The sequence below is a fragment of the Bos grunniens genome, chromosome 13 (assembly GCF_055505025.1).
Source record: "Bos grunniens cultivar Pamir isolate PY7600 chromosome 13, Bosgru_T2T1.0, whole genome shotgun sequence".
NCBI lineage: Eukaryota > Metazoa > Chordata > Mammalia > Artiodactyla > Bovidae > Bos > Bos grunniens.
This window is the reverse complement of record NC_141177.1, coordinates 36,268,566-36,284,141: the sequence shown is the minus strand read 5'-3', so window position 1 is coordinate 36,284,141 and position 15,576 is coordinate 36,268,566. Positions and strand designations below refer to the sequence as shown.

The 15,576-nt window shown below is 38.6% G+C and overlaps 1 protein-coding gene across 6 annotated transcripts in view; it reads right to left on the bottom strand.

Annotated features, from left to right (window-relative positions):
* The window catches only part of SLC23A2 (solute carrier family 23 member 2), a 142,856-nt gene that overhangs the window by 60,349 nt on the left and 66,931 nt on the right, over positions 1–15,576 (bottom strand). For all 6 annotated transcript variants that reach the window (XM_086333495.1, XM_086333497.1, XM_086333499.1 and 3 more), the window contains one exon: positions 11,229–11,327. In XM_086333495.1, coding sequence (XP_086189621.1) covers positions 11,229–11,327 — 99 coding nt within the window. The remainder of the gene's footprint in view (positions 1–11,228; positions 11,328–15,576) is intronic.

Sequence of the window (15,576 nt, the reverse complement as noted above, 5' to 3'; positions counted from 1 at the left end):
GTGTAAGTAGTATTTCTGACCAAAATCAGATAGTAGAAGAAAAGGGAAGGAAGAAAAATCACCAATTTTGTTATTGTTCACGGTAGATAAGTGAAAATTATTAAGCTTTATTTTAAAATTACAATTAATGAGATCTATTATCAATAATAGTTTTATCAATGTGAATATTCTAACGTCCTTGTTTTTAGAAATACACACTGAAATATTTAGGGAAAAAGGAGTATTATGTCTGTAATTTACTTTCAAACAGTTCAGAAATAATAGGTGTATATACAGCAAATGATTTTTTAAATCATGAGATTATCTATTCAAAATATTAAAATTAATTTTTAAAAATAAAAAAATTCCACATACATTTAGTAACCTAGTGAGGTATACACGTTATGTAGGTGGGGTAGAGACTAGTAGCTCACTGTCTATAGTACAACACTCTCAGATATGTGTGTTCATGAGTGGAAAAGCATGTGGAATACACACATCAGACTGCCAGTTGTCAGTTATGCTCGGGAGACCAAGAATGGAAGCAGCACATTTCAAACTTTTTAATACAATTTTGGGCTGTTTATGTTAAACAAGTATGCTCAAGAACAAACGGTAATAAAAGGTAAAGAAAATCTGGAAGTGAGGGGGAGGAGCCTCCGCAATGGCACCCACCCTCACTGGCTTCACAAGGTAGAAAACACTCCCCAGCATGTAACGCAGCCACCTCCACCTCTCCAGGAGACTGTCCAAGACCAGTAGTAAATTCCCACTCATTTTACATATGAGCACCGAAATCGCAACTAGCTATTGAACAACCATTGACAGAAGACACTAGAACCCACTAAAAAAGATACCCAGTATCCAGGGACAAAGGAGAAGCCAAAACGAAATGGTAGGAGGGGAATAATTATGATAAAATCAAATCCTATACCTGCCAGGTGGGCGACTCACAAATTGGAGAACAATTATAGCAAAGAAGCTCCCCACTGTTGTGAAGATTCTAGGCCCCACATCAGGCTCCCCAGCCTGGGGATCTGGCCAAGGGACTGGGAATCCCCAGGGAATCTGACTTTGAAGGCCAGTGGGATTTGATTACAGAGCTCCCATAGGACTGGGGGGAACAAGAGATTCTTAGAGGGCACAAACAAAATCTTGTGCACACCAGGTCCCAAAGGAAAGGAGGAGTGACCCCACAGAAGACTGAGTCAGACATACCTGTGGGTGTTTGAGGGTCTCCTGTAGAAGCATGGGCTGGCAGTGGCCTGCCATGGAGACAGGGACACTCTAAGCCCTCTTGGAGGTCGCTGATAGTCCTACTACAGAAACCTATAGACTCCAGGACTGGGTCACCTCAGGCCAAACAACTAACAGGGAGGGGAGCATAGCCCCACCCATCAGCAGACAATTGTATTCAAGTTTTACTAAGCACAGCCCTGCCCACCAGACCAAGACCCAGTTTCCCCCACAGCCTGTCCCTACCATTAGGAAGCTTATACAAGCCTCTTATTCTCATCTACCAGAAGGCAGACAGAAGAAATAACCACAATCCCATCAGCCTCTAGAACTAATACCACAATCACAGAAAACTACCCAAAATGACATAGGATTATGTACCAGATGAAGAAACAAGATAAATACCCAGAAACACAACTAAATGAAATGGAGATAGGCAACCTCCCAGAAAAAGAATTCAGAATAATGCCAGTGAAGATGATTCAGCATCTCTGAAAAAGACTGGAGGTGAAGATTAAGGTGATGCAAGAAATGTTTACCAAGGACCTAGAAGAACTAAAGAACAAACAAACAGAGATGAACAATACACTAGACAGAATCAAGCACAGAATAACTGAAGCAGAAGAATGGATAAGTGACCTGGAAGATAGAATGATAGAAATCAATGCTGCAAAATGGAATATAGGAAAAAGAATGAAAAGAAATGAAGACAGCCTAACAGACCTCTGGGACAACATTAAACACACCAATATTCACATTATATGGGTCCCGGAAGGAGAAAAGAGAAAGGACCCAAGAAAATATCTGAAGAGATAACAGGTGAAAACATCCCCCACATGGGAAAGGAAATAGTCAATCATGTTCAGGAAGCAGAGTCCCAGGAAGGATAAACCCAAGGAGGAACACATCAAAACACATGGTAATCAAACTGACAAAAATTAAAGATAAATCATTAAAAGAAACAAGGGAAAAAAGACAAATAACATACAAGGGAAAACCTATAAGGTTATCAGCCTATTTCTCAACAGAAACTCTACAAGCCAGAAGGGAATGGCATAATATATTTCAAATGATAAAAAGGAAGAACCTACAACTAAGAATACCCTACCCAACTAGACTCTTTCAGATTTGATATTGAAATCAAAAGCTTTCCAGACAAGCAAAATTAAGAGAATTCAGCACCACTAAATCAGCTTTACAACAAATGCAAAAGGAACTTCTCTGGGCAGGAAACACAAGAGAAGGAACTGATCTATAAAAAATAAACCCCAAACAAAAAAATCAGAGTAGGATCATATATATCAATAATTACCTTAAATGTAAATGAATTAAATGCACCAACCAAAACATAAACTGGCTGAGTGGACACAAAAACAAGACCCAAATATATATTGTCTATAAGAGACCCACTTCATACCTAGGGATACTTACAGACTGAAAATAAGGGGATGGGAGAAGGTATTTCATGCAAATAGAAATCATAAGAAAGCTGGAGTAGCAATACTCATATCAGACAAAACAAACTTTAAAACAAAGACTGTTATAAGAGACAAAGAAGGACACTACATAATGATCAAGAGTTCAATAACAATTATAAATATATATGCACCCAACACAGAAGCACCTCAATATGTAAGACAAATACAAACAAACATAAAGGGAGAAATCGACAGTAACAAAATTAATAGTGGAAGACTTTGATATCCCACTTTCAACAATGGACAGATCATTCAGACAGAAAATCAGTAAGGAAATGCAGGCCTTTGTTGTTGTTGTTCAGTCGCTCAGTCATGTCCGACTCTTTCAACCCCATGGACTGCAGCACATCAGTTTCCCTTGTCCTTCACTATCTCCGGAGCTTGCTCAAACTCACATCCACTGAGTCGATGAGGCCATACAACCATTTCATCCTCTGTCATCCCCTTCTTCTCCTGCCTTCAATCTTCCCCAGCATCAGGATTTTTTCTAATGAGTCAGCTCTTCGCATCAGGTGGCCAAAGCACTGGAGCTTCAGCTTCAGCATCACTCCTTCCAATGAATACTCAGGACTGATTTCCTTTACGACTGACTGGTGTGATCTCCTTGCAGTCCAAGGGACTCTCAAGAGTCTTCTCCAACATCACAGTTCAAAAACACCAACTTTTGGTGCTCAGCCTTCTTATTGGTCCAGCTCTCACATCCATACATGACTGCTGGAAAAACCATAGCCTTGACTATACGGATCTTTGGTGGTAAAGTGATGTCTCTGCTTTTTAATATGCTGTCTAGCTCTGTCATGGCTTTCCTTCCAAGAAGCAAGTGTCTTTTCATTTCATGGCTGCAGTCACCATCAGCAGTGATTTTGGAGCCCCCAAAAATAAAATCTGTCACTGTTTCCATTGTTTCCCTATGTATTTGCCATGAAGTGATGGGACCAGAGGCCACGATCTTCGCTTTTTCAATGTTGAGTTTTAAGCCAGCTTTTTCACTCTCCTCTTTCATTTTCATTAAGAGACTCTTTAGCTCCTCTTCACTTTCTGCCATAAGGGTGGTGTCATTTGCATGTCTGAGGTTATTGATATTTCTCCCTGTAATCTTGATTCTGGCTTGTGCTTCATCCAGCCCAGCATTTCACATGATGCACGCTGCATAAAAGTTAAATAAGCAAGGTGACAATATATGGCCTTGATATAGTCTTTTCCCAATTTTGAACCAGTCCATTGTTCCATGTCTGGTTCTAACTGCTGCTTCTTGACCTGCATACAAGTTTCTCAGGAGACAGGTAAGGTGGTCTGGTATTCCCATCTCTTTAAGAATTTTCCTCAGGTTGTTGTGATCCACACAGTCAAAGGCTGTAGTGTAGTCAATGAAGAAGAAGTAGATGTTCTGCTAGAATTCTCTTGCTTTTTCTATGACCCAACAGATGTTGGCAATTTGATCTCTGGTTCCTCTGCCTTTTCTAAATCCAGCTTGAACATCTTGAAGTTCTCGGTTCACATACTGTTGAAGTCAAGTTTGGAGAATTTTCAGCATTACTTTGCTAGCCTGTGAAATGAGTGAATTGTGTGGTAGTTTGAACATTCTTTGGCATTGCCTTTCATTGAGATTGGAATGAAAACTGACCTTTTCCAATCCTGTGGCTACTGCTGAGTTTTCCAAATTTGCTGGCATATTGAGTACAACACTTTCATAGCATCATCTTTTAGGATCTGAAATAGCTCAGCTGGAACTCCATCACCTCCACTAGCTTTCTTTGTAGTGATGCTTCCTAAGCCCACTTGACTTCGGACTCCAGGGTGTCTGGCTCTAGGTGAGTCATCACACCATTGTGATTATCCGGGTCATTAAGATTTTTTTCCTATAGTTCTTCTGTGTATTCTTGCCACCTAGGATATTTTAGATGACTTAGACTTAATTGTTATTTATAAAGAATCCCATCCAAAAGCAGCAGACTTCACATTTTTCTCAAGTGCACACAGAACATTCTCCAGGATTGACCACATGCTGGGCCACAAGGCAAGCCTTGGCAAATTTAAGGAAATCGAAATCATATCAAGCTTCTTTTCTGATCACAGTGCTATGAGATGAGAAATAAACTACAAGGAAAAAACCTCTAAGAAACACAAACACATGGCAGCTAAACAATATGCTACTAAACAACCACTGGTTCACTGAAGAAATCAAAAGAAAAAAAAAAAAAACCTACAGACAAATGAAAATGCAAGCACAACAGCTCAAAACCTGCTAGATGCAGCAAAAGTAGTTACAATACAATCTTACTTCAAGAAACAAGAAAAAATTTCAAATAGACAACTTAACCTTACACCTAAAACAACTAGATAAAGAAAAACAAACAAAACCTAAAGTTAGTAGAAGGAAGGAAATCATAAAAGTCAGAGCAGAAATAAATGAAATAGAAACAAAGAAAACAATCACAAAGATCAATGAAACTAAAAGCTGGTTCTTTGAAAAGATAAACAAGATTGATAAACCTTTAGCCAGATTCATTAAAAAAAAAAAACAAATGGAGAGAACTCAAAGCAGTAAAATTAGAAATGAAAAGAGACTACTATGAACAACTGCATGCCAATAAAATGGACAACCTGGAAGAAATGGACAAACTCTTGGAAAGGTACAGTGCCCCCAGACTGAACCAGGAAGAAACAGAAAGAAAATATCAACAGATCAGGCACAAGCACTGAAATTGAAACCATGATTAAAAACCTCCCCAAAAACATAAATCCAGGACCCGACAGCTTCACAGGCTAATTTTATCAAGCATTTAAGAGAACAGTTAACATCTATCCTTCTGAAACTGTTCCAAAAGGCCACAGAGGAAGGAATACTTACCAACTCGTTTTAAAGCAAAGATATGACAAAAAAAAGGAAGAAAACTAGAGACCAGCATCACTGATGAACATAAATGCAAAACAAATACTAGCAATCCATATCTAACAACACATTAAAAAGATCATACACCAGGATCAAGTGGGATTCATCCCAGGGATGCAAGGATTTTCAACATCTGTAAATCAATTAAATTGAAGAACAAAAACCATATAATCATCTCAATAGATGCAGAAAAGGCTTTAGACAAAATCCAGTGCTCATTTATAATAAAAACTCTCCAGGCCGGCGGCGGCCGGGCGGGCTATCGCGGACTCTGCTTCCCGGCGCGCCGCGCCAGGTGGCGGGGCGGCGGGCAGAGGGCGGGTCGACGCGAGTGGCCCGGACGTGAGGCCTGAGTGGCGCTCTGCGCCGGGCCGCGCGCGTCCTGCCGCCTCCGAAATAAATTATTTAAAAAAAAAAAAAAAAAAAAAACTCTCCAGAAAGTGGGCACAGAGAGTACAAACCTCAACATAATAAAGGCCATATATGACAAACCCACAGCTAACATCATACTTAATGTGAAAAGCTGAAAGCATTCCCTCTAAGATCAGGAACAAGACAAGGATGTCCACTCTCACCACTTTTAATCAATATGGTTCTGAAAGTCCTAGCTACAGCAATCAGAGAAGAAAAAGAAGTAAAGGGAATCCAAATTGGAAAATAAAACGTTAAACTGTCACTGTTTACAGATGATATATTATACACAGAAGATCCCAAAGATGCTACCAGAAAATTACTAGAAGTCGTCAATGAATTTGGTAAACTTGCAGGTTACAAAATTAATACACAAAAAGTCTGTTGCATTTCTATACACTAACAATGAAAGATTAGAAAGAGAATTACAAGAAGCAATTCCATTTACTATCGCATCAAAAAGAATAAAATACCTAAGAATAAACCTACCTAAGGGACAAAAGACCTGTACTCCCGAAACCGTTAAGATACAGATGAAAGAAATTGGATGACAAACAGATGGAAAGATATACCATGTTCATGGATTGAAAGAACTCATATTGTTAAAATAACTATACTACCCAAAGCAATCTATAGATTCAATGCAATCTCTATGAAATTACCAATGGCATTTTCCACAGTACTAGAACAAAAAATTTCAAGATTTGTATGGAGATACAAAAGACCATGAACAGCTAAAGCAATCCTGAAAAAGAAAAACAGAGCTGGAGGAATCAGGCTCCCTGACTTCAGGCTATATTACAAAGCCACAGTCAACCAGACAGTATGGTACTGGCACAAAAATAGGAATAGATCAACAGAACAGGATAAAAAAAAAAAAACAGAAATAAGCCCATGCACCTATAGTCAATTAATCTATGACAAAAGAAGCAAGACTACACAATGTGGGAATGACAGTCTCTTCAATAAATGATGCTAGTAAAAATGGAAAACCACATGTAAAAAATATTAGATCATTCTTTGACCCCATACACAAAAATAAGCTTAAAGTGGATTAAAGATCTAAATGTTCAGCTGGACACTATAAACTCTTAGAGGAAAACATAGGCAGACCACACTCTGACATAAATCACAGCAATGTCTTTTTTAACTCATCTCCCAGACTAATGGAAACAAAAGCAAAAATAAACAAACTGGACCTACTTAAACTCAAAAGCTTTTACACAGCAAAGGAAACAATAAACAAAACAAAAAGACAACCCACAGATTGGGAGAAAATATTTGCAAATAATGGGACTGATAAGGGATTAGTTTCCAAAATTTACAAAGAGTTTATGACATTTAATGGCAACCCACTTCAGTATTCTTGCCTGGAAAATCCTATGGATGGAGTAGCCTGGTAGCCTACAGTCCATGAGTTTGCAAAGAGTCGGACATGACTGAGTGACTTCACTTTCTTTCTTTCTTTATGACATTTAATACAAACAACCCACTCAAAAATGGGCAGAAGACCTGAATAGACATTTCTCTACAGATGGCCAACAGGCACATGAAAAGATGTTCAAAATTGCTAGTTATTAGAGAATGCAAATCAAAACTACAATGAGATATCACCTCACACTAGCCAGAATGGCTATCATCAAAAAATCCACAAACAACAAATGCTGGAGAGGGTGTAGAGAGAAGGGAATCCTTCCGTGCTGTTGGTGGGAATGTAAAATACAGTCACTACAGAGAACAGTATGGAGGTTCCTTAAAAAACTAAAACTATGAGCTACCATATGACCCCGCAGTTCCACTTCTGGGCATATACCCAGAGAAAAACATGGCCTGAAAAGACACATGCATGCCACTGTTCATTGCAGCACTGTTTACAATGGACAAGACATGGAAACAATCTAAATGTCAATTGACAGAGGAATGGATAAAGAAGATGTGGTACATATATACAATGGAATATTACCCAGCCATCAAAAAGAATGAAATAAGGCCATTTGCAGCAACATAGATGGACCTAGAGAGTGTATACTGAGTGAAGTAAGTCACACAGAGAAGAAATATCATATGACATCCCTTATGTGTGGAATCTAAAATGATACAAATGAACTTACTCACAAAACAGAAGGAGACTCACAGACTTAGAAAACAAACTCATGGTTGCCATGGGGAAGGGATAGTTAAGGACTTTGGGAAGGTCATGTACACAATGCTATATTTAAAACAGATAACCAACAAAAACTTATTGTATACACATGGAACTCTGCTCAATGTTATGTGCCAGCCTGGACAGAGGGGGATTAGGGGGAGAATGGATATATGTATACATATGGCTGAGTTCCTTCACTGTTCACCTGAAACTATCACAATATTGTTAATTGGCTATATCCCAATACAAAATGTTTTTGGTATTAAAGAGAGAGAGAGAGAATCTGCATGGTTCATAAATCAAAAAAGGTTAAAACTTAAAAAAGAAACACCCTCATTATGAAGTTCAAGTCCCTCAGCCTCCCTAACTGAAGAATCCTAATGATACTGAGGTCCATACTAAGAAAGTACTGGACATGAGTCCCAACATCATCCTACGGACTTATGATTGATGATCTGGGGCACTAACCTTCTGGTCTTTTCAGCAAAAAAATCCCTTTGAGCAAATTCCAAAATGAGTCTCTTATAGCTAATATCAGATTAGCCAGAATTTTTTTTTTTCCCACGTAAGGTCACTCAGATGAAAGGGGAATAAATACTTCTGTCCTACATTGATATTTGCAGAACAGCAGATATTATGGATGCTAGGTTGCATCTCAATGTTCAACCTTCACTGAGAGATACACTTTTATAAATTATGAAAACTATGTTTGTAAATAGAGAAGTGAATTGTGGACATAAAATGGTCATGCCATTTGCTTAATGGCACTGGGCAGCATTTATGTCATAATGACAAATTCATGACTAGTAATATATATAAAATAAAATTTTCTTTGCAGTAAAAAAAAAAAAAGAAAAGAAATTCAAGAGTTTTAATGGACACCAGAAAAGCAAAGTTTTTAATAAAATAAGTAAGTACATTAAAATGAATAGCTAAGAAACCCTACGGATATGGAGAACACTTGGGACAGAATCTCTTGCTTTCAGTTCTTTTGTCTTTCCTTGAATGGTTCATTCTTATTTCATAGTCAAGTGTTCAGAGAGCCTTTCAATGCCATCTGAAAAGCAAGATCCCAAAGAGTAAAATCTCTGGTGTCAAGTTTTCTTTACACAAATTCAAGACAACAAAAGACCTAATATTTCATTTTCTTCACCTTTAAAACAAGGATAGTGATGGTACCTTTCTCACAGGGTTGCTAAGAGGACTAAATGTGACAGGCTGCTGAAGCTAAGGGTCTGGACCTTTGGCACTATTCAAGGTACGAGAATTGTTACTATTCTTGCCATTTCGTAGGAAAAGAAAAAGGACCAGTAAAATAGAAGATATTCTATTTCACTAGTGTTCAAGGAAATACACACCGATTAAAGTTCAGATGATAAAGAAAATGTTCACCCGAACAATAAATGTCTAGCATAAACGTGCTAACATTACCGTACTAGACATTTTTCCTGCCAGCAGATCAGTAAAAGGTACACCTACAGATATTTTACAACCTGAAAAATTAATACTCTATCAATCATTTCAAAAGAGAGCCATCAATTCCTGGATAATGAACATCCAAAATCATGACAGCCTTCAGCCTGGAAATTCTGGTGACTCTCTGATTAAGGATCAAATATCTGTGGTTAGGATGGAGTTCAACAAGTCTGTAAAAGACAGAAGCACTTTGCTACAAAATTTGTCTCTTGGATGTTGAAACTCAAGCCAGATAAGGAGTAAGCCCCCAGATCCTGCCCTATGTAAAGAGTCTCTGCTGCAGACCAAAGCCTCAACAATGGCTGCTCCCATCTCCATGCTCTGAGGAGCAACTCAGAAATCAGTACTATAGAAATTTCAACATCTTGGCATGAATCTATAATTAAGATTCACGTAACTTATAATAGCTTGACCAAACAACAGCAATATTGGTCAAGATAGCCAAAAATGAAATTTCCATCTCCCAAACTAGAAAAGAAAGAAAAAGAGAGAAAGAGAAAAAGAAATTACAGACACAAAAATTTGATTATTTAAGAATTTCAACATAATTTATTTTGTTCTTTACCTTTTTTGTGATTGTACTGTATACTTACTGCACTAGTACCTGAGCTAGGAATTATATTTGTACATATCAACTTCCCAGGGGTCTGTTATTAGAATACACAGTATATACTGTCTACAGTATAATATAGCAATTCTAGAATATAACACATCATTATATAAGTTAATGATAAAAAATAAAATCTGTCTTAAAAATCTGTCAAATGAAACTCAAATGAAATTGAGACGTCTAAGGGCTGCAAAGCAGTCTGGAAATTCCATGTTATTATACTTTTTACATATTTCAGACACAGTAGCAGATACAAAGAGAAAAAGAAATTACGGCATGCGGATCCTCTCTGGGCAGCTTTCTCCAGGCCCCTATGAATATGGTCATACATTCTATGGTCACACAGACTGATTTGCCAAGCAGATGGGATGAAGGATCACCCACTTCAGTGTGTGATTCTCAAATATCTTTGTTCAAGGCATTTTCACAGTCTACATAATTTATCTACTGGTGTCTTTTATTTACTGTACACAGTATATACTGTGTGCTGCAGTCCACGGGGTCGCAAACAGTTGGACACAACTGAGCGACCGAACAGAATTGAACAGTATGTACCAGGCACAATGCTAATAACTTTATATATATTATTTCAATACCCACAACTTTACGGCAGATGCTGATATTTTTATATCCATTTTAGAGGTGAGGAAACTAATACCCAGAAAGCTTAAGTAATTCCCTCAGGACTGGAGTCATATTAGTATCCAGACCTAACGACAGACCTCAAACTCCTAACCACTTCACTGTGGGATCCTGGCTGAGGTTTAAAAATATCTAGTTAAAGACCTCTACATGGTTCTGACTTAAATATTGCCATTAAAACAATAAAAATTTCTAAGTACTATTCCTTATCACTCCTTCTATTTCCATTATAAAGAACACAAACACATATACACTCAGAAAGGAAGAGACAAAAACTCCAGATGGATACCCACTTCCTTATATAGGCTCTTCCTTGTATAGTAGTGGGTGAATGGATGGGGCTGATGAAAGAGGTACCTTTTCTGCGATGCCGTTTTCTGTTGTATATATTGCCATGAGCTCGGTGTCTTCATTGTCCTGTTCACCACTGGATGTGGCCCCTCCATTGATCACCACCTGAAGAGAAACAATTCATTCAGAGGTTTGTTTCACCCTATACCACTCTGTTGTATAAAAATGTTTTCCCTCAAAGAAAATAACTGCATGAATTCCCCTATCAGACTAGCCAAGTTTTAAGTTTTCTTAAATGAAGCTCCTGACATACACATATGCACCAGGGACCACACATGTTTCTGATGCGAATGCATCATGTGTCCTATAGAATGAGGATACGTGAATGGGAGTCAGCTGAAGGACACCAGAAATGGAACGCTCTGAGGAACTATAAGGGGCAGGACCCCAGCAGCCTCTAGGGACAAGGGAAGCTTGGGTGTGAGGACAATGCTACAATTTCTGAGCAGGTGAGAAGCATCCTGAGCGGCCTTGGTTAAGGTCCTTTCCCAATGCCAGATTAACAACTTCTATGTCCCTACAGGGAAGAAATGTATGCCAATTCGAGCAATTCATGCACTGCTGTTACCCTCATTTACTAATTTATATTCCTCACAGCAATTAAATAAACTAGCCCACTGGTGTGTCCACTTCTTTGTGGCACTGAGGGGATGTGGATGGGTAGTGGCTGTCTATGACAACAAAATTGAGTTTCTAGACCCTCAAGATAAGGACTAGAAGTTATCCTGAGATTCAAAGAAAACCTGGCCACTTGGTAGGTCATGACCTTCTTCATGCCTACCCTTGGTGAGGTGCAACTTAGGTCCTGGCTGACTGCAGCAAATATCTGAAAATATTTTCAGTCTTTAGCTTAGTGATTCAATTTTTAAAAATTATCTTGAAAAAAATAATACTGAAAGTGATTTTATGTGTGAATAACAACACAACTACATTTTTTAAATACTGAGGAAAAAAAGAAAAACTACATTAAAAGTTTAAATTCTAGTGTGATAAAACACACTAAGGAGATGTAAAAAGATGAGTGATGGTGTAAGAGAAAACAGGGCAACACATAACAAATGATTGGTACTAGTAATTCAAAAAGAATACCTACAAATAACCCAAAGGATAAGAATCTATCCATAGGAAAAAAAAGTAAAATATCCAATGAGACAAACAAAAACCCGTTCAACCTTAGCTAAAACTACAAAAGTTACAAAATATAATTTTATTTTTTAACATAAATTAGGAGGAAATTTTAAAAGAGGAATCTGGTGTTGACCAGGGCGTAGAGAGATTATGTTCCTGGTGGAATGAGCTTTCTGGAGAGTAACTTAGCACTGGGATTTGAAATAGGCATTTTCTTGGAGCCAGCAATTTTACTTACAGAAACTTATCCTCCAGAAATATCTATGCAATATATATGTTCACAGTTGATGACTACAGCATTACTTAAAATGCTGAATACTTGGAAAACCATAAATGTTTATCAAAAAGTCATTGTTAAAGTATCATGTATCTATTTCAAGAATAGCATTCAGCCATTAAAAAAATTTTTTTGGCTACGCTGCACAGCTTGCAGGATCTTAGTTCCCCAACCAGGGCTTGAATCTGGCCAACAGCAGTGAAAGTAACAAATCCAAAGCACTGGACAGCTAAGGAATTCTCAATATTCAGCCATTTTAAAGAATAAAACGGACTTTCCCGGTGGTCCAGTGGTTAGGAATCTGCCTGTCAGTGCAGGGGACATGCGTTTGATCCCTGATCTGAGAAGATCCCATGTGCTGCGGGGCAACCAAGCCTGTTGTGCTGCAACTGCTGAGCCTGTGCACCCTAGAGCACTGCAACAAGAAAAGCCGCTGCAATGAGAGCCCTGTGCACAGCAACTAGAGAACAGCCCCTACCTGACACAGAAGAGAAAGCCCACACAGCAACGAAGACCCAGCACAGTCAAAAATAAATAAATGATAAAATAAAATAAAAAATAGAAGCATAAAACTGATGCACTGACAAGGAAACAAGTCCAAGAAATTCTGTTGGTTTTTTTTTAAGTCACAAGTATAAGCCTACAATTATCCGGATTATGATAAAAAAAAAAAAAAACAATTTTAATACCCTCTCTATCTCTCCAAAATATGTGGGAAAGGATCCAGAAAAGTCAAAATCACTAATAGGCTGCCCTCAGGGCAAGGAGTCGGAGAAGGCAATGGCACCCCACTCCAGGACTTTTGCCTGGAAAATCCCATGGACGGAGGAGCCTGGTAGGCTGCAATCCATGGGGTAGCTAAGAGTCGGACACGACTGAGCGACTTCACTTTCACTTTCCACTTTCATGCATTGGAGGAGGAAATGGTAACCCACTCCAGTGTTCTTGCCTGGAGAATCCCAGGGACGGGGAAGCCTGGTGGGCTGTCATCTATGGGGTCGCACAGAGTCAGACACGACTGAAGCGACTTAGCAGCAGCAGCAGCAGGGCAAGGAGTAATGATAGGCACTTTTCATTCCCAACCCTTCTGGACTAGGATCCAGAAGGATCTGGATCTTTTTTTCTCTTTTGGCTGTGCTGGGTCTTCGATGTAGCATGCAGGCTTCCTCTAGCTATGGTGTGCAAGCTTCTCATTGCAGTGGCTTCTCTTGTTGCAGAGTATGGGTTCTAGGGAGCATGGGCTCAGTAGCTGCAGTGCAACAGGCTTAACTGTCCCAAGGCGGGTGAGATCTTCCCAGACTAGGGATCAAAGCCGTCTCCTGCACTGGCAAACAGATTCCCAACCACTGGACCATCAGGGAAGTCCTGGATCTTTTATAATCAGTACACATTCAGGTGTTGTTTGTACACTGCTTTTTAAAAGGGCTAATATAAAAGGCATACACCAGTATACCAAAATAGTAACAGTGATTGCCTTTAATCAATGGAGCCATTTTTACCCTCTTTTTCTCTTTACAGATTTTGGTAATTTTCCACAATGGAGACAATTTATTTTTATAACAGGGAAGACTTTAAAAAGACTAAATAAAGATCTGAGCAGCATGGCTTGGCTAAGGCAGTCCAGAGAGATTTCAATCCACCTATTTCTGCAGTTGAAGAAATAAGGCCACAGAAAACTTTAATTTCTTATTCAAGGTCATACAGATTATATAACCCAAGTATAAGGCTAGTTTCAAAGTATTCCAAAAAAATCTGAATTCACTAGTATATAATTCTTACAGTATAAAATAGTCTTAATTCAAATAAAAAATTGCTTTTAAAACTACCTTTAAGTCATGCTATGGCTTTTTACGCAAGACAACTGGGTTTGTGACATTTCTTTGCCTACACAACTAGCTGCCAGCAGGATACATCTCCCAGCCAAGTTTAAGTCCACAACATGAAACTCTCACTACTATAAAGAACCATGTTCCAACCATGATCCAAACTCCATATTTTCCAATGAATCAGCTCTTCGCATCAGGTGACCAAAGTATCAGAGCTTCAGTTTTAGCATCAGTCCTTTCAATAAATATTCAGGGTTGATTTCCTTTAGGACTGAGTGGTTTGATCTCCTTGCTGTCCAAGGGGAAAATCTTTCAAGCTAGGTTGCAGCAGTACATAAACCAAGAACTTCCAGATGTATAAGTTAGATTAGACAAGGCAGCAGAATCAGAGATCAAATTGCCAGCATCTGGTGGATCACAGAAAAAGCAAGGGAGTTCCAAAAAACATCTACTTCTGCTTTATTGACTACGCCAAAGCCTTTAACTGTGTGGATCACAACAAACTCTGGAAAATTATTAAAGAGATGGGAATACCAGACCTCCTTACCTGTCTCCTGAGAAATGTGTATAGGACAAGAAGCAATAGGTAGAACTGGACATGGAACAATGAACTGGTTCAAAACTGCAAAAAGGAGTACATCAATGCTGCATATTATCACCCTGCTTATTTAACTTACATGCAGAGTACATCATGCAAAATGCCTGGCTGCATGACTTATAAGCTGGAATCAGGATTGCTGGGAGAAATATCAACAACCTCAGATATGCAGATGATACCACTTTAATGGCAGAAAGTGAAGAGGAACTAAGAGCCTCTTGATGAAGGTCAAAGAGGAGAGTGAAAAAGCTGACTTAAAACTCAACATTCAAAAAAACTAAGATTATGGTATCTGGTCCTTCACTTCATGGCAAATAGAAGGGGAAAAAAAACGGAAACAGTGACAGACTTTATTTTCTTGGGTTCCAAAATCATTGTGGATGGTGACTGCAGCCATGAAATTAAAAGATGCTTGCTCCTTGGAAGAAAAATTATGACAAAGCTAGACAGTAGATTAAAAAGCAGAAACATCACTTTGCCAACAAAGGCCTGTATAGTCAAAGTTACAGTTTTTCTGGTAGTCAT